This window comes from Ylistrum balloti, unplaced genomic scaffold (assembly GCF_031769215.1).
Source record: "Ylistrum balloti isolate Yb309-2 unplaced genomic scaffold, AGI_CSIRO_Ybal_v1 Utg370612, whole genome shotgun sequence".
Taxonomy (NCBI): Eukaryota; Metazoa; Mollusca; class Bivalvia; order Pectinida; family Pectinidae; genus Ylistrum; species Ylistrum balloti.
In genome coordinates this window covers 1,199,298-1,225,012 of record NW_026782376.1, presented here as the reverse complement: position 1 = coordinate 1,225,012, position 25,715 = coordinate 1,199,298, and the positions used below count along the sequence as shown (strand labels likewise).

At 35.7% G+C, this 25,715-nt stretch overlaps 1 protein-coding gene and 1 long non-coding RNA gene across 11 annotated transcripts in view; one reads left to right on the top strand and one right to left on the bottom strand.

Moving 5' to 3' along the window:
- Positions 1 to 25,715, bottom strand: part of LOC132556939 (single-stranded DNA-binding protein 3-like) — a 94,527-nt gene that overhangs the window by 28,703 nt on the left and 40,109 nt on the right. For 6 of the 9 annotated variants that reach the window (XM_060221403.1, XM_060221401.1, XM_060221395.1 and 3 more), the window contains 3 exons: positions 23,876 to 23,950; positions 6,448 to 6,525; positions 5,074 to 5,125 (listed from right to left, as the gene is read on the bottom strand). In XM_060221403.1, coding sequence (XP_060077386.1) covers positions 5,074 to 5,125; positions 6,448 to 6,525; positions 23,876 to 23,950 — 205 coding nt within the window. The remainder of the gene's footprint in view (positions 1 to 5,073; positions 5,126 to 6,447; positions 6,526 to 23,875; positions 23,951 to 25,715) is intronic. The other 3 variants (XM_060221399.1, XM_060221402.1, XM_060221400.1) reach the window with 2 other exon arrangements.
- On the top strand, positions 1,839 to 25,525 carry LOC132556940 (uncharacterized). 2 transcript variants are annotated; one of them, XR_009554488.1, is made up of 3 exons: positions 1,839 to 1,893; positions 20,776 to 21,017; positions 23,688 to 25,525. It is a non-coding gene; the product is annotated as an uncharacterized LOC132556940 (long non-coding RNA). The 2 variants fall into 2 exon arrangements; XR_009554487.1 differs by lacking the exon at positions 1,839 to 1,893 and adding an exon at positions 12,154 to 12,385.

Genomic DNA, 25,715 nt, shown 5'->3' with positions numbered 1-25,715 from the left:
TGTATTTGCATATTTTTTGCTATCTAAAATGTTGACTTACCATACACTGGATTAATTCTATTTGTATTTCATAGGCCTCTCAGGTAAATGGAGAAGAACTATAAATTATGTTAAGAGTCATGCAATTATATTTAAGGTAGAGAGTAAATTTGTGTATACACATGCCCCTGTCAATAGACCTTTAGTAGCAATAGAACAGCACACCGCTTTATCAAAACACTGATATAGTTACTGTCTATGAATGGGACACAGAAAATCAGTTTATTTTCTTCTGGAAGGTAATTATCTGTGTAGTTAATATTCATAACTGTATAGAAGAGAGTAGATGGCTACTGTCTGGGGCTTCCCAAACATATCAGTATGTATAATAGCATAATGATACTATCTCTTCTGTTCCTTGTCAGTCAAATCAGGACAGGGCAGGGTCTACATAGAAATCACATGTTATTTGGTTTCTTCCATAATTATATTTTTTTCTCGTCTGTTTGCATGCAGTTTGTTTTGCTTGCTAGCATAGATAGATTTCCACTTCATTAATTTTTTTGCCTTGTTGTAATTCATTCTGTTGATGGAGTATGTGGGTTTCTTGTGTATCAGTACACATTCTTTTTTTTCGTTTGTGTATGTATATTTCTTTTTCTTGTATCTACAAGTAAATTGTCTCTGTTCTTTCTTGTGTTACATTTTCACTGACCCCAAAAGCAGGGTCCAAGGTTAGCTGTACTGCTGGACATACTGCTGGTGAGACATTATCAATAGTCACAGTGTGGACTCTTCACTGCTTGTTCAACTTCCCAGACTCACTGTGTCGATCTTCCTTACAAGTCCAAATAATCCAGCATGGCTATATGGCAACTCACAACTGTTTTATTTTTCATGTATTTTCCAGGAAATGAAGACTACACAAGAAGTCCAGGTCGGGATGGGTGAAAAGGAAGTTCAGTCCGACACCATTGAGTTACACATGACAGCAGTAATCACTGGGAGGCTTCCTGGATCCTGCTCTAGTCCATATACAGTGGAGGGATTTACCTGGGTAGGATTTAGAATGTTATCCCTGAATCCTGCTCTAGTCCATATACAGTGGAGGGATTTACCTGGGTAGGATTTAGAATGTTATCCCTGAATCCTGCTCTAGTTCAGGTACAGTGGAGGGATTTACCTGGGTAGGATTTAGAATGTTACCCCCAAATTCTGCTCTAGCTCAGATTCAGTGGAGGGATTTACCTGGCTAGGATTTGGTATGCTGTCCTGTATCTTGCTTTAATCCAGATACAGTGGAGAGATTGGCCTGGCTTGGATTTAGTACATTCTCCTCATTTTGCTAAGAAGATATGGCAGAGGGATTCACCTGGCTATTAGTAAACATGCCTGCCTATCTGTTGGATTATATCATGTGTTTACAAAAGGATGGATAACTTGATAATTATATTACCTGTGTCAGGTGCAAAACCTGTAGGAACATCTATCTGTAATGATACACAGGTAATAGGTGCAATACAACTAGAAATACACTACTTAAAGCACACCTATGTTGAAGGGGGATTTAACGATTAAAATTGCAGCTGGAAATACAACTGGGAGTGGATACATGTGCAAAAGGTACATTGTGAAGACCATGCCTAATGAAAGGATAAATTCTGACAGGTGTAATATCGCTTGATGAGCTAATGATGGATACATTAGAATCTGTGTCTGAGGAATGTGTTAATTATTCTCCTGTACATCCAATTCATACAACTAGATGTGATTAGTTGTGTTGTGTATTGAATATGTATAGTTCTGTATTCCAACAAGAGATATTTGGGATTTACAGCTCTCAGAATTAACAGGGGCAGCTTACACCAAGAGCCCCTCACACTGCAAGCCTCAAAATACACCAGGTCAAATAAGGTAAGCATTTATTTCTTACTCTCGAAAAATTATTTTTCCAATTCCAAAATTTGTTTCCTTCTATTTTCTAATAAAATAATTTATATTCTAGACGGTCTTGTTGAAAGCATTCTTCTCCCAAAGTCTCAATCTTCTCCACATCTCCCTTAGAGGTTGTCAAGTAACTGAAATGATCACACATGCGATGTCTTGGACAAAACAAACTTGACACAGAAAGTCCATAAGACTTGTCCTAAACAGCATTAGCACTACAAGAGGTTAACTTGCCAGTTTCTGTGACTAAAAGGCATGATCCTTTGGTTATAGCTGCCATATCATTTCATTGAACACACCATCAAAGCACTTCCACTACATTAATCAAACCCTTACTAACAACCTAGTTCAATACACTGGAATCCGTATCAAAGGAAGTTTTTACAAAGAGCTATAGGACTCTTGTGTGGCTACAGATAGAGTCTACCATCTCCGTTGATCAAACAGAATTGTAGATACGGAGATTGCATACATGGTGCCTCAGAAACAATATACTGCTACAACATGGCATAATTTTCAACTAGGCATTTTATTGTCTTCCATATGAACTTGGCTCACGTTCCATACCAACGATAAAATTCAATAATGATCATTTTAATATGAAGTTGTTAAGATTTATTCCATAATAATTGCCTTGCTCCTGATGAGCGTGACCTGACTACCGCATTGTTACCCTAGTCATCATATAGGTACGACAATGGATTACATTCTCGTCTTCATTAGCGTGCGTCAGCTGATCATGCTAATATCACTGACTTTACACAAGATACATATGAGCTGGGGCTTTTACCTTTTTATCCTATCTCCTCTTGTTTGCTTCTGCAAATTGGACAAGATTTTATCTGCACGAGTAATTAGTAAAAGCCTGTGTGTTCAACGTACAGGCATTTGTATCAAATACAGTGCCATTACCAATATAACATACACTCTTCTTCAGGTAGAGATCAGTGCAACCATGTCTTCTAATGAAACAAATAAACCTAAAATGCAAAATATATCTGTTCTATGTCACTTCTCATCGTGAAATAATATTGAAAATCTGTCATTTCTCCTGATAACCATATATCTGTATACTTTCAGCCTTTCATTTCTGTTCTCTTTTCCTCTCTTCATCTGCTTTTGTGGGAAAGTACTATTGATTTTGTTGTGACTTCTATTACTCCTGGGGTACACTCAGTGTATTCTGGTCCCGTATTACACTATATATATTATTTCTATTACTCCTGGGGTACACTCAGTGTATTCTGGTCCCGTATTACACTATATATATTATTTCTATTACTCCTGGGGTACACTCAGTGTATTCTGGTCCCGTATTACACTATATATATTATTTCTATTACTCCTGGGGTATTACACTGGATATTAATTTCATTCCCGATTCACAAAGTTTTATCAGTGTCTCTTACACTACATCTGAAATCACAAATACACCATTTCCCCCCTACAATTCATCAAATTCAGAAATGATGTATAATGAAAACGACTGTCTTTGAAAACCTAATCAATACACAAGGACAAGGGAACATAGCATCAAAGCCTCACAACCTTTCAAGCATGGTGATCAATTCCTTTTTCTACTCAGAATTCTAGACAGTTTGTAGTACACTTCAGCCTGTCATTTTTAAATTATCAATTGCTTTTACAATTGCTGGACAAGCCAGAAGGCAAGAATTGAACCTGATTACCGGATACAGACATGGTCTTGTAACTGGAGGCTGTCACCAGCTCGGCCCCTCTGCATTCAACAGACCAATTCCTCTCCCATGGAAAAATCTATTGGGTTTCCACACAGGGCAGTATGTACAGGGAACCAGCAATCGTTTTGATTAATGAACGCTCTATTTTCCTCCTGACAGCCCTATTTCAAGCCTGATCGGCAATAAATGCTTTCAATAATGGCTGCTCCAAAGAATCAACAGTAGATATGTAAAAATAATGGGGGATTTGCCGTGCTATCTATACACTTGTGATGGCTGTGGCTTCAGGCGGGGAGATACTGCCAGACCTACTGGGAAGGAGGATGCAAGATTGCCATAACCTTCGGTAAGGAGGTTGGAGCCTGGCACAGCTGCTGATGAGGTTATACAAAACATTTTGTGATAGTCAGATGCTGTGGAGAATGTCATTTTCTGTTGAGTGTGTTGTACTTCAATCTCTGTGGCAACCTGCCTTCTGTATAACAGGCTAAACCATTGTCAGTCAAAATGGTTTTCTGCCAGATTGCTGTAAGGTTTGGGAGGAAGTAATCACCTTAAAGTAAACAAACAGCTCAAAAGGTAGGAACTGGTTTGTTTTCAGTGGACAAATTTTGTCCAAATCATGTTTTTGTATAAAAATCATATCACCAAATCACTTCATTTGTAGAATATCTTGTCTCCATGTCATTCCAAATATTTTACGTTAATAATTCAAATCTGTGACTTTTTAAAAATTCTATTTGCTTTATTTCGAGCTTCAGTAAATAGTTAAGTAGACATGATATGTAGACTGATTCAACAGTCATTAACTTCAGAGCTGATATAGGAGATCAGTCTCGGTCAGTTAATCTTCCTATTCATATCTACCTGGGGACACCTAGTGTGGCCCACCAATTCAGGAGAGAAACAGTGTTTGGTGAAATCCCCACTGTGCAACACACTCCATTAACATTCCTTGTACAACAACTTGAAGGCTTAAACATCCAGCAACCTCTGCCATTCAAGAACGTAACTTCGAGGCTTAGGAATGCTTCATTAGTCTTTGCAAGTGTCCCTTGAAGAAATATGTTTGAAGTTTTTCTTTTGAGACTCCATTAGCTGGTTACAAATTTCTCTCACCAATATTTACTAAGCTCCTTGTGTACAGTTAAACTTGCTGAGAAAACATACAACAACAGTCACAAAGATTGTATACAAGAGAGTTGACCTTTCCATGCTGACCTTGAGTATTCCAAAAGATCCCTACCATCAATATTGGGGCTTTGTTCTAATCCGACAGGAAGTTGTACAAGTATTGTAAAGACCCGCTCTCTGATACATCTTATATTTTTGTCATTGGCACCATTAGCAAATATTTCAGTGCTGGATGCCAGACTCAATTCTTATTGATCACAGGAATAAGGTCAACGTGGATTGACAGTAGTCAAGGGTCACTGAGGTCACTTACCTGGTCTGGGCTCCATGCTGTTTCCCATTGGCATCTGGCCTGTGCCGCTGTTCTGTAAGGTGCAAAAAAAGAAAACAGCTTTAGCCCCAGACAGGACAATATTTGGATAAAATAATGAACTCTCTCCAATATGCAGTAAATAGTGATGAAATATCAGGACATCTTTACCCCTACAACATTCTACACAGTGGAAGCTCGAATGGTAAGACATTCACTCAATATTATTGGTATAAGGTGTATTTCATTGTATCTGTGGTGTTTTGAGCTTGTCAGAGGTAAGTTAATATTTGGCAGGGTATTGTTGTAATACTTCATCTACAATCATAAATCAGCATCATTTTGCTCTAAGATATGTACCCACTGTCTATAGCGAGTGCATTTATGAAACCCTTCTGAGCTGACCAAGTCACAATGAAATCTTTTGGTCCTGCAAACCCTCAAGAAAGCATTTTGACACATTGGTAATATTTTCCCCCCTTTTCTGTTAACCTTGAGTTTATGATATTAAGCTGATGATACTTAAAACAAAATGAGTTCATATACTTCAGATCTAGGCCTATCATTATTTCTTTTTTAAGTGCATGATCAGCTTAGGTTTTCATGAGAAATTGTCTATAGAGAAATCTATTGTCATTTCTGAACCAGAAATCTAATTGACCATTAAATTTGGCATTGGATGTTTCCATTACCAGATCACCATTTAATTAATATGTATACAGGTGAATCTGACAGATGCTCATCTCAAAATACCATCAGCTGACTCAAAAGCTCACTAATAGGCTATAGCCAACACATAATCAACCTTTATTTTGTAAATAAATTGTCGACATGTCTTTTTCATAATGGTTATTTATGCTACCCTGGATAGTCTACCTATTCCAGAGAGCTTTCCCCGAATGAAAAGGCCAATCATCATATGTTTGAAGTATAATCACATGGCATCACACCAGTGTTTGATCTGGAATTGATAGCAATATTTTAGCTTTGTGTGCACCTGTTTCAAGTGTTTTCTAATCTTGCATGCAATTTTTATTGTACATTTGGGATTTGTTTTCAAGGTCAACAAATGTTGGATTCATCTCGATAATTATGACTTCTTCACCCCGTTTTAGAAGTGTTCTTTTTAATACAAACATTGTGTACATATATAGAGGGTAGACACGTGGGGAAATTGAGTACAATTAGAAAAAAAAAAAAAAAACTAATAACATACTGATGAAATTTTTTATTGAAGCAAAATTTTTCTAAGTCTTTTCTCAATTTATAAGTTTAATTCTCCCCCTATAATGTGGGTTTTTTCTTTCAAATCAACTCCTGTTGAGTGTTAATGGTTTTAATGAAGTTTAAATTTCCATGTTTATGATCGCTACTTACATTGAAGTCTACTTGATTAGGTAATCGCACCGACCCTGGACCTCTTGGACCACCTGGATATCGTGGTGACATAAACTGCTGAAAATAGAAAAATAAAGAAACATTCATACAAAATCCATCATGAAAACTTGGAAGTCTAATTCAGAAAAATTTCATAAGTATTTCACAATCTAGAAAAATTCACTTAATTATAATATGAATCATGTTAATGCAAATTCGCTGATGATGGATGGCAACATTTATCTACAATGGAGTCAAATAAAAAAGCAATAGACTGAAAAGAATTTGCACTTTTTAAGCATTAGCATATAAACATTCTTAATGAAAATTACTGACAAAAGCCACAAGTAAACAGATTAATTATGACATGCCTCACACAACATTATGACAATATTTTTTTTCACAAGTGTCAGCTTTTGGCTGTTGAAAGTATTACCAGAAACTTATCATAATGAAACATGAATAATCAATGACATAAAAAAGTTTGCAATAAATATACAAGTCATTAATCAAAATTTGCATGACAAGTATGTGAACAAACATGTATCTGATTTGACTAATTAAAGAATTTTGATGTCCACCAGATCTACTTGCATTGCTATGCATCTTACACACACATCCACATCAACCTTTAGTTGTTCTACTTTACAGCATACAGAATGTCAAAAGGGTAATTCTTTTCATGCAAAAAAATGTACATTCTTTCACGGCCTAAAATGATCAATGCATTCTAATTTTTTTCCCTCTGTAAACTTCAACCTTTGCTTCTCTATCAGGTTTGAATCAATAAACACTAAACACATTTTATTTCATGTTCTGTAATAAACTCAATTTAGATTTTAATGCCTTACAGAAACACTCTATGAATATTAAATCGCCAATGGAAGATTTCCTAACTATGTCTTTCAAGATATTGTATGGAAATATCTAACTTAGAAAATCTAATTATCAACTCTCCTTTTTCATGGGCCAACAACGATTTTTTAAAATGAATATCATGAATACTATTTCATATGATTGTAAACACATCAAATTCAGCCGAAAGGAACATCAAGTCTTCAAAATGTGGTCTGGAGAAATATAATAAAAGATGGCGTCAGCACAGTAATGGAAAATAAATACAATTATCCTGTAATTACGTCAGAACCAACTGACAGTAATTATTTAGTTCTAACTGCACATTCTATTTTTTTTTTATTTCCCAATAAGGTTTGTCACAATCAGAAGTCACCAAACATCCTTCCTTTTCACACAGTCTCTTCCAAAATGCCATTTGATCAGTCTTTGTCATGTTGACTCTTGTGAATCAATACTTTTTTTGCAATCTATGTCACAAGGACTCTTGATTCAAATGTTGAAAGATACCAGATGCAGATCAATTTTTGTCATTGAAACTGTTGAAAGACATCCACTTTCTATGAATCTTTTGTTACACTTTTTCACGCAAGCTATCAAATCTTGATCCTGGATATCAGGACCATGCTTTTACTGAAGGAACATGTTGATACCTAAATGACCACAATAACTATCCTTCTTCCTGTTAAAGGAAACAATTTACTATCAAATAATTATTCGAACTTTAGATGGGAAATATCTCATCATGGCTATATCAGAGCATTTCCTCTAATGGTAGCCAGCCATTCTCGAGGGATGAAAATGCAAAGGTAGACATTTGCTTTCATGGCAACAACATGAACTTTGACCTATTTATCTGGCCAACCACCATCCCCCTACTCCATCATTTTAATGCTCCACTTTCCAAGAGTAAAACAAAGACCATAAAGCAGTTTCAGAAAGTGCTGCCATCTCCCCGGTTTCCTGTCAGGAAGCTATTGTCGGCCTATTTGCCATGTTTCTGCTCACTTGGTCCGTCTGTATGGTGTAACCTGTGAGGTGGCCATTATCCAAAACTGTCATGACTGTTACTAGCACTTTCCTGGCTATGTAACGGCTACGTTGTGGTAGTATTTGATAAAAATCCATCCATCTATCCTCTGCAACTTTACCTTCTACCCGTTATTGTAACATAAAGTAGTCAACTCTCTTGTGGCCTACCATAGATGTCTCCAGGACTTAATTGTACTCCTAAAGGAGGAGAGTTCTTATCGTAGTCCTTTGTGCCAAGGGCAGTCAAAGTTGATCAAATCATTTCGCTATTAAGTTTCTGCTTTGTCTCCTTATACTGTAGGGCATCTTCATAGTTTGTCATTCACACAATTATAGGAGATAAATTCCTGACTTTATCTTTAAATGGACTTGATCCAGATGTTGGTCTTTTGTTCAACTTTTGTTATTGCAGTAGTTCAAGCAAATACAATCCAAAAACAAAATGTTTCAATAATTCTTTACCTTACAGACAGCCAAACTTTAATGCATCTTTAATACATATTTTTGACTCAAACATGGTGTACATGTCTGCAGTGTTCTCAACATTCATCGAAAACTTTTTCTTTGGTTCATTTCAAAGTCCTTATTCAACTGCAATTTCAACCACGAAGTTTTGAAGACCCAATTTTTTTCTCTCTCACAAAATCTGAATTTGACAGATGCTTTCAAAATATGTTGGGAAAGAAATTAAGGTCTATTGTTGGCGTCCACAGTGTCGTGATGAATACATGCTCCAATCAACAGTAATATACTACCAAACCCAATGATGTGGGATAAAATTCATCATTTCATTTATTGTGAATTTTTTCACTGAGAATTACTGCTTAAATTGTGTATACTGTATTTAGCACTGAATGTTGGGAAGCAGTAATGCTGATACATTAGCATCACTGCATGTCATATTGAAGGTCAAGTGATTTTACATGCACAGCAGACATGTCATATTTAACACACTATTTTGCAGAATGACAATTTTCAATGAGACCCCCATTTGGCAATTTCAGCTTCCGTAATTCATTAAAAGCCGAGCAGTGGAAACGAAAGAATAAAAAAAAAAAAAAAAAAAAACTGAACTTCACAGGAAATGAAGAGGGCTCTGATTAAAAGCAAGTAAAACTAGATGTTTTCTCTTGAAAATGAAGATCATTACCGTCCCGATATGTAATAGCTTTGAAAGCAGAACCAGCAACATGCCCATGTAATTATGGGCAAAACACATACTGAACACCTAACTCCCGATGGAGACTGGGAAAATTCCAAGTGCATACAACACAGGCTGGTTTGTTTGATCAAGTGTTCCCCATCAACTTCGGGTTAAATACAAGCCAAGAAACACTTTCATCCGAAAACAAACACTGCATCCTATTTAAATCAAATCTAACATTAATGTTGGAACTATTTCTTTCACTTAACTTGTCAGATGTAACATAGCTGTGGGAAGACTTTTTTTTATCTGAATGCATCTGCTATATCGCTGTAGGAAGTGCTTTTCTCCCTTGTAATTCCTCTGTTGTAACATTGATGCAGTAAGGACTATTTTTTTTCTTCCTGTTCATGAAAAACCGATAAAATTCATCTTCTGTGTGGACCACTGTAAATAAGGTTTTCCTTTTTACCTTGTAGAACTACGTTTACATCTTGTTAATTAAGACCAGTTAAAATATAGAGTGTTTAGATTATTGGTATAATTTCAGCAACAGATGGATGTAAGTTTTCTGAACTTACATGGAATGTGATTTAACAAAAAATTTCACACCGCTCATTAGGCAACAACTTATCGCCAGATTTAAATGGCAGGGTGTGAATCTAACCCGAGATATTATCATGAGTTCTGACAGACATACGCCAGAACATGAAAATCCTGTAGAGATTTCCAAGTTAGAGTCTATCAAGAACCAGTTCAGTGATTTATGTATATTATGGGCTGTTGTTTTCTTCAGATTTTGCAATCAGAAAAGCAATATCAGTCCTGTTGTTCTCCAACTCAATTAATATAACATCCACGAATATCACCATTCTGTGGGTACCAGCTAATACACTGCAGCTGCCTTTCAATTCGGAAGCCGATATTTTCTTCATTACCAATCTGCAAAACAGTGATAAATCTGAAAGCTTTCCCACATTCTTAAGAGGATTTTTGTCTCAATACCTCAATCAAAAGAGAAGAGGTATTTTCACTTACGAGAAATACGTTACTGGGCAGTGTGGATGAATTTGACATATGTAAATCTATAATGTCAGTGCGTTTGCATCATATAGGATTCTGCTTGTGTATAACAAAGAGTTGATATTCTGATGGATGGCCATCCTCTTTAGAAAATTACTGAAGCCTTCACTACTCATTCCTCCTATGCATTCCAGTCAGAATTTCTCTCAGCATTTTCTACCAATTAATAGCTTGCAGTGTGGTGGCTGTGAAACTCAGCTTGTTTTCTTTGATGGAATGAAAAGCAATTTGTAGTATTATCCTCTACATGTAATGTCGGAGATAATTGTCCCATCATTAGGCTAAATCTCCTCAAGTTCAGAGCAGGATTTGTTTGATTTTTTCAGTAAATGTTTATACAAATGTATAGTATTCCATCAATAATGGTCTTTGATATTGCAACCAATCCTACAAGTAGTGAACTAACATTCAATTCATATTAGTTACTCTCTTCAGTAATTTGAGGAGGATACTTCAGACCTAATTCTATACTGTGTATTTCTAGTACACAAACAGGTGCTGTCATTAAAAAGGTGAGATGAGTTTTGTGCATTAATGGGACGGTACAGCTTCTAACGGAGATTCAAAATCATTAAGTTCTCGTTGAGGTATAGGTCCCAGTATTAAGTATCGTGCAGTGATTGTAAACACACACACATAATGCCCAGTTGGAACGCTGATGGAATATTTCATCAAGGCTCAATACCGACATTAATCAAATCCAGTACACACAGAACTGGGGGGCAAAGCTAATCAGTCACTGCATTACTGGCAAAACGAATAAGAGTGTTAAATGATTTACGTTTCCCAATGAAAATAATTTTCAACATTCATTTCATTTATCTGTGCTCCATAACTCCATTAGCCCAAACCGATAAGTTAATTTGCCTGGAAGTAAATGACTTACAAATTTTCAATGTAAGGGAAGAGATAAAAGTAACCTGAAACATGCCTACGATTCATAGCTTTGTGAAATTGAAAAATCTGTACAACAGAATCAATTCTGTGTTATATAGGAATAGCTTCATGTTGTGTCATCTTCGCTAGGGAAAGCCCCTACAGTTGTGTTTCAAGTATCAAACTGCAGAAAAGCCCAATAAATTTACCCATTATAGGTAAAAGTTAATGCAATAATAAATTACATCATTCAGATCCATAAAACTGTGAAAGCTTGGGTCGTCCACCTAAGCTTCCGCCTACTTGACATAGCAATATCTTTCCCCAGTTAGTAAATATTCCCCTCACTATGTAATCATGGCTATCAATGATATCACTTGTTTAATATCAAAGATCTCAAACTTAACACAAAGTGGCTACTCATGATAGAAATTTAAGTGGAAGGGAGAAATAAGAGAGAGAAAATGTCTTGAAATTCAAAGCACAGTACTCCTTTATGTGATTAATGAAGCTGGTTGGTAAACTGACAACTTGAATAGGGTAATTCTTGTCTTTTTCCTATCGCTCAGGGGCACTGCTAATGGTGTGTGAAAACCATCACATACACCACTCTGATCCGAGTGCTACTACTTCTACTACTACTATCACTGCGCGACCAAGGACCAAGGTAGCCAGCTCAGAGAGCTCATGAATAAAATTCATAACCAGCATTTCAAGGAGATAGTTTAAGAAGACAGGACTAAATGGTCAATTGCATGTTTGCTGATGACCAATTATCCTGTTCCCGGTCCCTTGGGAAGGACACGACTGTTTTTGTCAGCCATAGACAATTAAGTTTTTTCTGCCAATTCAATTATGATCGAATGGAAATATACCACTCACAGAACACATTATTCAGAAAGGATTGTTCCACCAGGACGGCATGTTAGCAGATCATTTCTGGTAGAGGTAACTATCTTTCATTCTTCAACTTTAGAAAAAACAAATTCTGCAGCTAAATGTTTTTGTATACAACCAATGCTATGTACAGGAATGTAGACGTAGCTGTCTTGAGTACCAACTGTGAGGAAAAAAATGCAGAATTTATACCAACTAAAATTAACTGTAATTCCTATGTATGGTCTTGTAATTAAGAAAATTGAACAAAATTAGTATTTTTTTTTTTTTTTTTTCCGTTTTCTGAAAAGTATGGTTCTGTAATTGTTATTCTGTAGGGAGTCTTATTAGCAATCTTGTCAATTCTCCTTTGGAAAACTTGAATGGTTTTGTCATTTATAGAGAATGTTCCAGTCCCTGAAGGAGACTTAAGAGTCTCTTTTTTGCCAAAGGCAGTCTGATTTACAAGGGATCTTGTGGAATTTGATTAGAGTTCAAAGTAACACCAGTAAGGCAACGTGTCTCTTTGAAAACCCCGGTGCATAGTACATTAAACTGGTATCAGAGGCAAGCAATTGCATGTGTCCTCCTGCTATCTAGACTACAGTTTCCCCAAGCTGTGAGTAAAAGGCAACTACTCTTTTCATCTATTCAAAACTGTTTCCAAGAGGTTTATCAAGTCAATGAATCGAGGAACATCCGAGTTGATGTTGATTTTCTTTGAACATGCTAATATCCTTCATTTTAATTTCGCTTCACATGTAATGCACTCTGCCAATAAATACATTTCCCATTTCCTCTCTGTGAATAAGTTGAGCCACGCTGTAATTTGGTACATTAAGGGAAACGAAAAAATACAACAAAAGCACTGGCAATGAGGCCTCCGAACCCCTACAAGTTTTGTGAGTGCTCACGTTTTGTTTGAGCAGTTCTAATCTTCACTAACACAACATCCTGTGCATGACAAGCGAAAATTGCATGTAAAATTCTCAATTTTAAAGTGACATTAAGACCAAAGCATTTTAACTACAACCCATTTCAATTGCACATGTTATACTGATGGTTTGTGTCAGCACCTGTTCCGACTAGCCTACCTATGCCGTCATCAGACCACCAAAACGAACACTAATTATCTTTTCATTTATGCAGTCTCATCGTTTAAACATGGTTGATTACTGGTATGTAATTAAAACTGCTCAAATGTCAATGGAAAAGCAAAACCTTTACCGTAATATCACTTCAAATATAGCAAAGCTCAGTTTATCTTTACAAATCCAATACAATGGTGAGATGTATTTGTGTTTGAAAATGAGACCAGCCCTGAAGTTTTGAAGTTATGAAGGCTTAGACCATGAATTAATCATGTTCCGAAGATAACTTAAGACAGATCCCACTTTGTCTGATAAATTTCAATTACTGTGTAAAACCTCTCTATGCAACAATAGCCCTGAGAGGGTCTTAAATATCACATTCCCAAAATCATCAGTCATATTGAAAAGTAGGCTTCTCCAACACAGTGTAATAATATACATCCAAACTGTTTCCTATTAAATATGTATAAGGTGATTCCAGTTATTATGGATGTTAATTAAAATGTTCAACAAGAACCGAGCAGGTGCTGTGTGTTTGGTCATATTAAAGGTTTGAGGTGATCACAATGATAAATGGTATATTTCACATACCAGCACAAACTATGGCATGCCAGAGGGGTGTAAGGTAAGCCTGTTTCACCCGGGGAGGATAAACTATTGCATTTGTTTTACAATGGGGAGGTAAGTCAAGGCCATAAACCCAAGGGATGTGATACTACAGAAAAGAACTTTAAACCTGTTTGCTGCAAACATTAATTTTTTTCCTTTACGAAGAATGGGTTGATAATCTATTTTACAGGCTTAAATAATTGACTGTGCAGGTTTGACAGCTGTGGTAATCTGTATGAAATACCAGCATCTGAACTAATTATCTGGGAATACTTAAGTTTCATACTTCGTTGCCATATTACTGAAAGAAGTACTCCCCAGAAAATTATTGACAATCTTACTTGCACCACTACTGGAAAATTCACCAAAACATCATCATCATCGCCAAAAGAAGAAAATATTCAGAATTTTACTTCCTGAATTATGACACATACAATAGACAAATCCCATGTGGACACTAATAGAGAGGGCAGAAAACACTGGGGAATGAGAGAAAGTATAGAAGATTGGTTTTTAAGACATTGAAAACAATGTGAAATAGAAGCAAATACTATGACTTGCCATATCATCAGAGTCTGCAATCTGTGTCTAGCAGGGTTTCTTTTTACTCCTAATATGACTAAATGTTGAAAGTTCTATAAGGAATCAATACTAATTTAAGTAACTTGTCAGGACTGAACTAAAGATGGATGTCACATCCGCTCAGTGGCACTGTATACATCTTATTTAAATCTGACCTTGACATTAGCTAACTTAAATCTGACCTTGACATTAGCTATATTAAATCTGACTCTGACATAGGCTATCTTCACCTTCATGTTGAATGTTATATTGGACACTTTGTTTAACATTTACAGGGCGATTGGCCTTTCAGCCAGAAACAGTAAAGCTCCAATTTTGGTAGCATCACTTTGACTAAAATTTCGTGTAAACTTTAAAAGGTGCAAAGTAATGCAATACACTGTTGATAGATACCAAACAGTTACTTTAATGGCAACTTCCTGTGATTCGAGAGGATGGAGATTTCTTTGTGAGAGGAGAGGGGCATGATATGGGCGAGTAGAAGCCATTACGTGTACCTGTTACAACAACAATTATGCAGTTACCTGCCACAGTAATTGGAAAAATACAGGAGATTTTTACACAGGTGTAATGTTACTTCAAAACATTTATCTTGATAATGGCACTTTAATTTGACAATATTGTTATAACTTCTGATCATGTACAATCCATTTAAATTGTTAATTCTTGAGGTGTAGCTCTACCAGCATAAGCAGGCCTGATCGTCCTCACAAAAGGAATTAACAAAATATCACTCTACCAGCATAAGCAGGCCTGATGTCCTCACAACAGGAATTAACAAAATCTCAAATAACAATGATGATTGAAGACAAAAGAAATAAGGGAGGAGGGGAGAAAATTATTTCTTTTTCCTCCCTCCCCCTTTCCAAATTTACAACTGATTATGTAATGAAATCGGCACTTTGCTAGCACTGGAGGTGAAGCTTCCCGCAATCTGACATTGTTGTGTTATCAAAACATCACACACATGGTCAGAATGTAATTACATTTTCATCCAAAGATGTTGATTACAGGGTTAAGCTGCGACAGACCTTAAGCATGTCCTCATAAAATGGAAGCTCTTTTTTCTCTTGTTGCCACTAATTGTAATGTCGTCCTTTTCTATACCAGGGCCAAGTGAGATAATCAATAGTTTAAGATTAGCTCAAATACAAATAAAGCAGGTTGGGAGAAGCACTTGTGAATCTATTTTAATTTAGAAACCTTTCAGATGTCGGGCCTTCGATGAAAAACCTCCGGGAGCGAGTCTACTCTTAATATCCGGCATGTTCAAAAGACAAGCTAAGAATGTAATAGGAAATGAACATAAATATTTTACAATCTCCTGTGAGGCAGCCTGCCATTACTTTTAAGTCTAATGAAATTTGCACTCGAGTTGTACCCTTTCAACAAACACTTTCAAGGGATTGTGAAGTCCAAGCAGAGCTAGTTTGTGTTTGGTAGTGATCTAGTTTCCATACCTTATCATCTAGGTTGGGTAAAATTTGGAATTTACCTTGATATGGCAAGTGATAATTAAGGTAAGTGATATCAAATTGCATATCTCCTTCTCATTTTACATGTCAGATATGTTTTTGAAGTATAAGATTGATGGCAGTTTTTGTCAATATTGTAACACTACATCAAAAACTCTCCAAGTACCAACGAGCAGACGGTCAATATGTCAAAACTGCCTTTCATGTCAATGAATACATTGACCTCAATTGAAAAAGTGGTATTGGAACCAAAAACTAATTTTTTCCAACAGATAAATAAATAACATAATTTGAGTTTTTTTTTTTTTTTTTTATAGTTATTAAGATTCTAAAATCAATTAAACATAACCATGATTCTTTTATCTTGAATTTCCTTATTAACAACCCCCTCCCCTTTACCCTATCCTTTCTTCCTATAGTGTTTAATTTCCTAATAATAGACCCACTGTTTAAAGGATCATATACATTCGTATCTCCTCATACTAGACCCTCTGTTCTTTGATCTTGGTGCCGTCTAATATCACATACAGGTGCCGAGTAACACATGGGAAATACAATGCATTTAGTATTAGCTGAGGCGAGATGTGCAAAACTAACTCTGTCTAGAGCAGACAGATTTATGTTTTGTTTATACTAGTATATTCTTTAATATCTCCTTGTTATTAAGTTGTGATATTCAAATATGCAAGAGAGGGAAAAGAATTTGTGAGAGGAGGAGTGTGATGATAGGAGGAAGGTGGTAGACAATTGGATATATGCATGAGGTAAATATTGAAAGATTTTGCATGAACAGAATCATTTTGAGTTCACACTAACCACTAGTTTGTGGTGTGAATTGACCAGTATGAGTCTCATTATTTTTTCTGTCTTCAGGGGTCACTGCCTTTTGCAAAATTACTTCCCTGCATGCAGCAACCCATTTATACAGCTAGGTAATGGGATTTTTAACATTACAATTTTACTGACAACAGACACATTGCCATGTCTCCCTGGGTACAGTGTAACAACTCTTAGAAGTAAGTAAAGCTCTTGATTTAAATAACTGATTAGCAAATTGAAATTTCCAAACCCATTACATGTTATAAACCATTCCCATCATAAGCAAATGTTTGCAAGTAAAAATATACAAGTGAAACAACCCTTCAGCCAATTCCTTAATTACTTAATATAATCAATTACCTATTTCATTTACAGGAACTAATGTAGCAGAGGAGAACATATCTAAATTGATCTAGACTTAGAAATTGATCATTCTGATAACAGTAGAACATCCAAGCAAATTAACGTTCAATCTCGTTAAGCAATGCCCCAGGACTGCCACTAGCTTTGGACCTTAACATGCTGAGAAACCAAACAATTTAAATCTAAAATTGATAGAGACGTTGAGAAAGAGGGCATGCAAACAAACCATCAGCTACTGAATCCTTCATCCAATTTTATCTTTGGGATTTGGAATTACAGTTTGGATCCCCCCTCCCCCTTAAAAAAAAGGGGAAAAAAAAAAAAAAAAAAAAGACATTCTGATGGTGTAAGTGAATGCTGAAAGAAGAATTGATGGAGACAGAATCAGTAAGAAGAAATTGTATAAGGGCTTCAATGAAGCAATAAAAGAGTATTTAATGTCAATACAGAACAACTCGGGTGTGATACATCACGTTGTATTTGCTGACAAGTGTCAGATTCACTTACACAGCACAGACCCATGATACATAACACTTCAGTTTAAATTGGTTCTAAAAAATGAAAATGATATATCTCCTATATAAATTTCATGCAAATTTAATAGTGACATAGGAGAGGATGAAAAAGAAAACTTGAATTTTTTTTAAAACTTGCTTCAATGGAGCCCAACAAATACCAGAAATTCAACTGAAACATCCAATATGTGTACGCAGGGCTTTCTTCTTTGGTGACAGTTTACTTGTGTTATGAGAGAAGTGGTTAATAGAAGAGGTGTTCAGACGATGCATCAATCCTGCTGTTTTAGAGCCTGCTACATTTAACTCAGTTCACTTATGTTTCTGTCAATGTCCTTTATGTCAAGATGTTACAAGTATTCATTTAAATGAATGAGTACACCTGCAAAATCAAATCATATATAGTTTAAAAGCATAAGAGTCTAGTGATGGACATTTGCAGATCGATCTTAAAGTAGGATACTTCATATCCTATAGAGATTTTCTGCTTGTTTTTTCCAGTAGGGAGTTGTATTTCTGTTTTACTTTAATAAACTTGATATAAAGATATTTACTGTTTTGTAGCTTGTTACTATATAACAATGCTTACTGAAATGGAATGGAGATTATATGTGTATCTATTATTGAATCTCAATCTACGATATCCAGATACTGAAGTTCAAATCTCAACTGCTTATCAGGATGAATCAAAATTGACATCGGATTCATGAGAAACTGTTTTCTCATCAGAATCCGAGTGGTTTAAACAAAAATCATATATTAATAATTGAATCCAGACTGTTTTGTAACAGACCAGAGTTATTTTTCTATACAAGTCAAGACAGGTAATGTTTAACCCATTACCCCACACTCTCGCTCTACGAGACAGGATTCGTTACTTCAAAGAAGGTTAATTTTAGTCATGACTTCAATTGTAACATTACATTTCTTTTTGCATAAAATTTTCAAGATGTTTTCTTAACCAAGGAAAGAAATAAACAACCAGCAGCTACTTGACTAGGCTATTTCACAATGTTTGATTGTTGGAACTGCCTGGTCCCATTATCTGGGATTTACAGATCAAAATGAAAACACAATTTGCAAATGTTTGGAATCCCTGGGAGACGTGGACTAGCTGTAGTAAATGTTTGCCTGTGTCTGACAGTGTGTCTGCCCTTTGTTTATAGTATATACAGCTATCCGAATGGCTTCCCCCTGTTGACATGCACACCATGTAGCAGGAAATTGATTCTCAAGATTCTGACAAACAGTCACAGCATACAAAACATTTGGCCAACATCTCAAACCCTTGTCTTTCTCTGTGACCGAGACTGTGTAATGTTGCATACAAAACTTTGGCATAAATCTTATTTTCCATTCCGATTGCTTTCCATTTCCATGCTTTAACTCAAAAGACGTTTCTTGATTCTTTGGCACAGACAATTATCCCTGAGCAGATATTCCAAACACATACATGTTTGCTCCCCTCTGACTCTGAATGGTGGAGTCCCACAGTCCATCTGATCTATTTGGAACAAAGTAGTTTGGAACTCATTAGGGACATCCCTGGAATAATGAGTGATCACATGTTCGTCAATTTATGACAGGGAGTGGCTTTGCTATCGAAAAGGAAAAAAACACATTAGTTATCATAAAACTTCTCTCTGATATTTGGAATGGTTTCCATTTTTGCCATAAATTCCATCTGGGTATCTCTTAGGTTTGGGCCTGTCATCACCGTAATCTCAGCTCCCAGTATGTTTCTGTAATCTTTTATCACCTCCAACTCCTGATCAATGGCAGTAAGGCAATGATTTCCCCCCTACATTTAGGTACTTTTTTTCGTATTTAAAAGGCAGCTTTAATGCAAAGGTCATCAAGGTATTCAAGTCCTGAGGATTTAAAAAAAAAAAATCTTTTTCAAATTTCCTCTCCATCAACAGCAAGCAATTGTTGGTACCTACATCTTCCAGCAAAATGTCATCTAAGGCTCATGGATTTTTATGATACCAGCAATTTTGAGAAGAATTTTTGAAAGTAGGCAGTCAACTAACAAGAACATTATCGAGGGAAATGTTGATCAGATGTCAGGAAAGATGTCGGTATCAGTGCTAATAACTAGGATTTTTTCACATTTTAATTAAAATGAACAAAATTGTTTGATATTTTCCTCTCATTTCAAACATCATTTAAAACAAACAGTTGAGAAATGTTCTCCAGATTTCCATCAAAGTGCAGTGGTAAGTGGAAGCGCCATGCTAATTACATCTCTAATACACACAGAACATCTGCTAAAGCAGAGTTTTAGTGCCACACACCAACAATCCAGCCAACTTCTTAACTCCTTAAAACTTCTTTTCCTGCTTTGCCAGATAAAGTCATACATTACAAGATAATGCATAAAAAACATGATAAAAAAATATATATGGGAACGCTTTTCCCATAAGTATCACAGCAAGTTATCTTCCTTTTGCAGAGCTGAACACATTTCTACCAGAAGCTCAATGGGACTCGTATGAAAATTCAATCAAAACTTCATCTCTCCATGTTTATCAGATGTTCAGATTTTTTCCCCTTTTTTTCTCTGTTGATGGCAAATGTTTAAATTGTTTCCATATGTGGGATAGTGTCTGTAGCACTCCTAACATGGGTAAAAATTGAGTTATGGTAAGGTAGATAAACCTTTCCCCATAAATTTTACTTTCGAACCATAGAAAAATTGGTGAATATCACAAGGATTACCACAGAATCGTGCTACCATAGACGAAGATACTGTGGAATTCTGGGATGGTTATATTTCATTCCCCATAGTCCTTGCTGTGAATTTCAGAGATGTATCTTTGTAACAGTATCCTGGTGCAGGTAAATTCTATAATGCCTTTACTTTCTTTGAAACTAATACAAGTACCATGAATAAACACCAGCTTCAAAGGCACAAAATGAAAATGCCAATCCTGGTCTGTTTATTCAATCTGTGCAGTAATTTCTACTTGAAACACATAATACTTTTTCTTTTTTTTCCTCAACAGGCTATAACCATTAGCTTATGATGTGTCAGAGGGTTGAACAAGGCATTAACGACAGCTCAAGAAAATGCATATTGTTTTCAAAGAAGATGAAAGAGCAGACGTTCAAATGACATTGATTGTGATAATCACAGTGATGGATTGTGCAGCTGCTTCAGCCTCAGGACCTCGATAGCAACCAGCAACGAGAAAGAGACCAGGGGGGCAGGAATGGACTCAAAGTCACCAGGGTTCATCAACGGGAGGTAAGAGAGCTTTTTACGTCTACGTTTGAGACATCTAATGGCAGCCATTACTTAGCTATATTACAGAAGAGCACTTCACCGATAACAAATATCAAAACGTAATATAAACCAGCACAAAGGGACATTACCGTAGATCTGAAAAACAGACAATGATATCTACTTGTCCGTCTTTTTGATAAAATGCCATTCTCTTCTAAGAAGCATTCGTTTTCCATACTTCACCTTTCTGACACCAATAGCAAAATAAAAGGAGTATGAGGCAACTGCAGATGGATCGGTTTTCATCTTAGCCTTTTTTCTATCAGTGGTAGACATTTTACAGCTGTTCTGATAGCCAATTTCACCTTCAAATTCTGATGCACAGTCACAGCCCCCTCTGGTGTGAGCTTCCTTTTGGCTGTATGGATTACTCCCCTTGTTGGCAATGCTACAATATTCGGCAGCAGTTTTCCACATTCTTTCAAAGAGGCATCTTCATCAAATGTCTCAATATCAAAGAACGAGATCATTAACTACCAGCAGAATGACATAAATCATTTATAAATCTGTGGAGAGCCCCAATCTATATTTTCTACAGGGTCTGCAGATAGATAGTATTGTTTTTTAATTGTATCTACTACAGCTTAGTTATGCTGTATGTGTCAGTGCTTTTAACATTTAATGGGAAACATTTCACCAAAAAACATCTTCTGAAATGCCATAAAGAAAACGTATTCCATACCCAGATTCTGTATCAAGATTTATCCTTAAACATACTTAATTCGTAAACTGTAAAATGATTCGTGAATATTGATTTTTTCCATAAGGCTCTGTAATACAGTAATGCTCTGACAATAACTACCAATATCTGGTTTAGTTGTCCCCTGAAGGCTTTTTGTCAAAGCATCTTGCATTCTCATAATTTTTTTTCATATAATGAGTATACTGATCAGCTGAAAATGACTGCTAAGACTTCATGAGTTAACTCCCTTTAATATCATTATGGTTTTGAGGTATGAAGATTGTACAGAAGTCACTAAAGTGAATAGCACATTTTAATTCAAGTTCAGATTTAGGGTGAAACAGAGCCAAGCAAGGAATTAAACTACAAAGGCAATTTAATCCTTCTATGACTCAGCAATGACGATAAGGTCCTAATTTAGCCTAGATGATTGGTAGAAAAGTCCAAATCAGGATGTGGAGGTGTACTAGCTCCACAATTAGATGAATTTTGTAATTTTCATATCTGAGGATTTTGGAACAATGTCTAGTGAATTTGTATAGTCTGAACTTTGCAACTACTTGAATGAACGAGGGATGCAAGTTACAGCACCATCTGTGTGAATTGAGGTAGTGATTCTTTAATACATTCAAAATCTGCTTAATTTCTTCAATATTTCTGTGTAAAGGAAGCAGCAATTCATAAGAACCTGAAGTTCCTGATGCTTATGACTACAGACAGTTTGTCCAAAGCTCCATTTAGCAAGGAAGAGTTATACCCCTTGCTGAATATGAACTTGCATTGAAGAGGTTAAGACTATATAGGTTATTGCCCTTCTTTTAAAAAGTGCAGTGTAGCTGACATTTTCAAGTATTCTTATAGAAAGTCAATCCTTCATGTCAATACAACTCACATTTCTTCTCTCAAATATCACAAAGCAAGTCGCTGCAAAATATCTCCATTATTGAAAAAGCTGTCCATTACTATATTCATTGATCCAAGCTATGCCTAGGATTCATGATGTATTGTTTGTGACATCATTTCAATTTCATACAAGTGTAAAAACACTCTTAGTGCATCAGTAAATGGTATGTCTTGATACAGTTAACACAAAATTTGGGCCCTTAGTATCTGAAGAATTTATTTTTATTTAATTAATCTCTTACAATATTCCACCATCTCCAAACCAAAGTCTTTATCTCTGATATATTTATTAAGTTGACAATATTTTGATTTCTATATAATCCAACAGACAGTAATCAACAAATATACAACAGAGACATTGTCGTCAGTTCAGACAAATTTATTCGCTTTCAAACTGAAAAGAAAACATAAATTTGAACCTCTATTTCAAATTGTGATCTATTATGCTGATATTAAAAAATTAAATATCATGGATAGCAGTTACTTCCCCTGAATTGTAAACTCCGACATGATCCATGCCTGTATTATTTCAAAATCATCATGAAATTTGAAACATGAAAATAAATGAACAATACAGTCAGTCAAAATTTTCAAAATCCACTTAAAGCATAAAATGAAGGCTTGAAAACAGAAAAAAAAAAAATAAAAAAATACAAATCGTAACACCTAGACTAAAAAGCATTAGTAGTTACTGTGTAATTATTCATTTTTCTCAGCATTTCAGTATATAAATATATATAAGTACACAACATCAAAATTGAAGGAAAATTTGTTAGGAAAAAAAAAAAAGTCAGTTGGGTTATGTTCTTTTCATAGTGTACTTGGGTGAAAAGCTTTCTAAAATTTGATTTTTATACATGCCCGTCCAGTGATATAAATTTCAAAACCTATATTATGTATGAGCAGCTTTTGAAAATTACTAATAAATTGTAAAATTAACTTTTAAATGATTGCTACTTTTTGTTGAGAATATTCAAATTATCTGGGATATAATATTTGTAGACTACTATTGTAGAAGTATTAATTTGATCTTTTTCCACCTGCAGGAAAGGAAGGCGCATGTGGATGGGAGGCAAGACTGATGAGGAAGAGAAAGATGGTAGAGGATGATTGATAGTTGGGAGGCGTGGCCAACAGCAGAAAGCATTTTATAGCAGCCGTAGCAGCAGCAGCACAGGACACAGGTCAGAGTACAACAGTTACCACGACGACTAAGGATACGAGTGGTACTCACTTGATTAGGTTGGCCCTGCATCATCCCGGGGTTGTGTTGAGGCTGTGAATGGGGGGACGGCTGGGAAGCTGGAGGCTAGCAAGACAACGGGCACGTCATTAACGTGTCACAGCATACAACAAGTGTCGACAAGACAACAGTATAGTTGTTAAAGTGTCATAGCATACACCAGGAATTAGCGTGTCATAGCCTACATTGTTGTTCGTCACCTAACAGGTTCACTGATGTATATCTGCAAGATCTGTTCAAATGACTACTACAAGTCACTCATAATTTGTGTGTCATAACCTACATCATTGTTCGTCACAAAAACAGGTTCACCATCACTTATTAGCAAGATCTGGTTCCATGACTACTGTCAACACAGTTCAAAGGTCAAGTAATGAGTGGTCAGAATGTCAGATATAGCCACAGTTTGAATCAGACATGTTGAACAAAATAGTGTCATCAACAGTGTACAAACCATTTTTATCAAGTAATATTTTACTTTTATGTCAAATGAAAGGGGATGATAATCAAAATATTTTGAAATACCGATATATGTCACCAATACAACAATGTATCACCAAGACAATTTGTCATTAATGAGACAACTGTCTTCAGTTTCACTCAACTGGTGTCATAAAGACAACCCTCACCAGTTACAAAAGTACATTCAAATAAAATGTCTCTTATTATCAAAGTCTTGGGAAATGTGTTCAAACTCCACAACATTTCATTTTGCCTTCATTATATTGAAGTCAATCCCTTTTTACTGACTTCACTGGCAATAAAGAATCTGATTGCAACAATTTTGTCCATGGTCACCTTAATGTTTGTAAGCAAGTGAGTTGGCATCTTGATTACCAAAAGTTTTGTCACAATGCCAAGGTGATTATGTGTGACAGAAACATAACTCCACCATCACCATAATGTTAGAAATTGATTGTAAAATTAGTGTCACTACAACCCTTGTAAGAGACTGCAATATCATTGTCATTAAAATGTTTGTCACAGGTATGTCCCTATCAATGCTATCAAGAAAGTCACATAAAGTCGGTATGTCTGTCACTTTGCTGAATAACTGAAGTGAAACAACTAGGTATACAACTGTATATAACTTGTTCTACTGTCCTGTCTTAGTGTGGGCAAGTAATATTCATGCAAGCTGCTATCAAGCTATCCGTTATTGTGTGTAATGTACTGTTACCGTAACTGACATCACTAACAAGATGGCACACAGATAACGCATGGACTTGTAGCAGCACTTTATACAGGGCATGCCAACATTATAAGACAGGACAGACAAGAGCTCTATCATGCGTCTCCGACGTACGACAGGGTAGACAGATGTCATCATGCATCGCCTACATACGACAGGAGAGACAGAAGTCATCATGCGTCGCCTAAGAGTGTCTGCAGGCTGTGTGTTTTGAATTTCTGATAATGTCAACTTCTACAGTGTTGCTATATAATGTGCATACATAGTTCAAATAACTTTTGTATACGACAAATTTTGACTGAAATTTCAAAGTTATCTAACAAACAGTATATTATTTGCCATTTCATTCCCCACATCATCATCCCTTCATTTTAAGCTGATGTACATGTTTGAACAAGTAAAGCAAGTACAACTGAATTTTTTCTATGAACTGTTTCATGAAATTAATATCATATACTTTGCATGAAATTTATTTCAGTCAAAAAATGACAATAAAATTCTGTAACAAAATGTACTTAAAATTATTCCTTTATTTATACTAATCGATCTACTGTACAAAATGCATAGAAAGTGAAAGTAGATTAGAATAATATTAATGTATTAAAAAAAAACTGCTAAGAAGGAAGGATCACAATATAC